General features: G+C 60.4%; 1 protein-coding gene across 1 annotated transcript in view; it reads right to left on the bottom strand.

Moving 5' to 3' along the window:
* The window catches only part of IGFN1 (immunoglobulin like and fibronectin type III domain containing 1), a 41774-nt gene that overhangs the window by 22495 nt on the left and 16589 nt on the right, over nt 1-2690 (bottom strand). Inside the window, exons 9-10 of the mRNA XM_030887804.1 lie at nt 1837-2005; nt 147-419 (exon numbers count right to left, since the gene is read on the bottom strand). Coding sequence (XP_030743664.1) covers nt 147-419; nt 1837-2005 — 442 coding nt within the window. The remainder of the gene's footprint in view (nt 1-146; nt 420-1836; nt 2006-2690) is intronic.

Raw genomic sequence — 2690 nt, 5'->3', positions numbered from 1 at the left:
GTTCATGCCGCCAAAGAAAAAAATCCAGACCCCCAAAAGGCCCCCCAGCCCTTGGCCCTCCCATCGCCCTCCCCACCCTGAAACCCTCCTGGGCCAGCAGGGGGGAGGGGCAAGAGAGAAAGAGGGAGGGGGCATGGACCGCTCACCTTCAACCAGCAGCCAGGCGCTCGAGGTGTGCAGCCCGGTGCCCAGCGAGTAGAGGCCCATGTCTGATAACTGTGCCCCCTTCACCACCAGCCGGTGGGTCAGCCCGTCGGGGGACACGGACACCTCGTATCTGTCACTGGGCCGGAGCAGCCGCTGCTGGAACTGCCAGGTGGCGCCGGGGCAGGGGCTGGACAGAGTGCACTCGAACATGGCATCGGCCTCCTGCTCACAGTGAGCCCCGGCCAATGGGGCCACCACTCTGGGTGGGACGGCTGTGGGGAGGCAGGGCCCGTCAGCATGGCCTAGCAGAGTAGCCACACAGGCTACCTGACAGCCCCAGTAGCCAGCTGGGTGTCCCCCAGGCCTGACAGGATTTCAGGGGATTAACATCCTAAAGGATCAAACGCTTGTGGTGGTATCCCAGTGAGTCAGTCCCAGCGCTCAGATGCTGCAGAGACAGAGGAGAGCTGCCTGCCTGCGGGGCCAGGCTTCCTGGGCTGCACTGTGTCGATGCCCAGGCCTTTCTTCTGGGGGCTGCTGGTGAGTCCCCACCAGGGACCAGGCCTGGGCAGCTGAGCACCGAGCCTACACGAACCAGGGCTCTTTCTGTGCCGAGCTGAGGGACAGGAAGGTTCTGACGGGTGGGCTATTTTCAGCTCTGGGACTATGTGGTTCTTCCCGGGGGTGAGGTGGGTACCGAAAGAAACGATAGGTCGAATGCTGCTACTGTGTGTGTGTCAAAACCTCTGAGCTAGACACGAGCATCCCCTTTTTACCAATGAGGAAACTGAGGCTCAGAAAGGCTAAATGACTTGTCCCCATCTTGCGCAGCTGAGACTCAAGCCCCCACATTCCTCTTGTTGCCCCGGCTTTCCGAGCCCCACGCCAGGCCCCGGTGTCTCCCTCATCCTCGACTCCTCCATGTCCTTTATCAGACAGGGGCGCTTCAAAAGCTCGTGGGCAAAGATCTTGGACTTGACACATGCTGGACTTGTCCACGACCTCCTCGGAGACCACGTGAGCCTGGCACTTCCCGCCACAGCTCTCCCCTTCCCGCCCAGGAGGCCTTTGCTCAGCGGGGCGGCTCGAGGGGCATGTACACACAGACGCTCATGCGCAGGGGCACTGAAAGCCAGGGTGAGGGAGGAAGGGGCCGTTCCCAGGTGGGGCCAGGGCCGTGGGCGGCTGGGAGGGGACAGGAGTGGACCCTGGCCCGGGAGTTCCGGCAGAGAAGATGATGCATCTGAAGGTGTGAGCGTGGGGCTTCAGCTATGAGACGAGTTTGGCTGTGATCTGGAAACATGCAGGGGCTCCAGAAGGCCTGTGAGGAGTTAAGGCGGCAGAGGGGGCCACACACGGGGCTGTGCTGACCGACGAGGTAGCTGTTCAAAACCACCAGCAGCTCCAAGAGAGAAAGAGGAGGCTTTCCACTCTGAGTCGGTGTCAATTGTGTGGCAGTGAGTCACAGGGTCTGAGAGGGTCTCTGACCGGGAGCATGGCAGTTATGTGGCTGAAACCCAGCAGGGCCCAGCTCAGCACCCTGGGAGGCAGACCTTGGACCCAGGCCATTGAGGGTCAAAGCTCCCCTGGCTTTGCATCCCTCTTCCCACCTAGACTTTGCTGGCCTTGACACGGGGGCTGGATCGCCCCTGTGTCCCAGAGCGTGGCCCTGGCATGAGCCCCACTCACCGCTGGCCTCCAGCTCAGTGGAGAAGACTTCGGCATCCTCCACTCGGACTTGGTACACGCCAGCATCCTCAGGCCACAGGTCCTGGATCTGGAAGTGGTAGCGCTTCCCCAGCCTCCGCAGGCAATGCTTGGTCTGGTTGTCGAAGCCCAAGGGGGTCATCTCGCCGTCCTGAGGCCAGAGAAGGAAGTGGGCTCCGAGTCTCAATCCCACGACACCCCCCACCAGTGTGTGCGTCTCCCGCTGGCCCTGGGCATCAGACAACACATTTCTGGGACCAAAAAGGCAGGGGGGTGGGGGGTGGACAGGGCCTGAAGGATAGGGGATCAGGGAGTGTGAGGTGGAGAAGAACGAATGCTCTAGGACTGTCCATCCCTCTGTCCATGGAGTCTTGCTGCAACAGAAGCTCGGGCAGCAAGTGCAGTCACCACACCAGCTGCCCCTGCCAGGGCAGCAGAGCAGACTGGAGGGGACTCAGCTCACTCATGCTCCAAGGATTCTGAGTCTATAGTCCCCCAAGCTCACTGCTACTCTGTAGGACAGGGTAGAACTGCCCCGGTGAGTTTCCGAGGGCTGTTAAGTCCTGACGGGAGCAGCCAGCCTGCCTCTCTCCCTCGGAGGCTGGTGGTTCTAAACTGCCGGCGTTGAGGTCGAAACCACTTTGCCACAGCCATCTATGCACATACCTGTCTTACCTGAGCCATCTCTAGATTTTCTACTTGTGGAACTATACCCTTAGCTAACATGCTCAGGGGCCCACTGTGGGACAGTCAGGAAATGAAACCAAGATTCCTGCTCTCGGGGGGCTCAAATCAGCACATAATCTATGCCATAAATAAATGCGTGATAGAGTGTA

This window comes from Echinops telfairi, unplaced genomic scaffold (assembly GCF_000313985.2).
Source record: "Echinops telfairi isolate 266 unplaced genomic scaffold, ASM31398v2 ScPeMD7_7424;HRSCAF=8462, whole genome shotgun sequence".
NCBI classification, from domain to species: Eukaryota; Metazoa; Chordata; class Mammalia; order Afrosoricida; family Tenrecidae; genus Echinops; species Echinops telfairi.
This window is presented reverse-complemented; position numbering and strand designations above follow the sequence as displayed.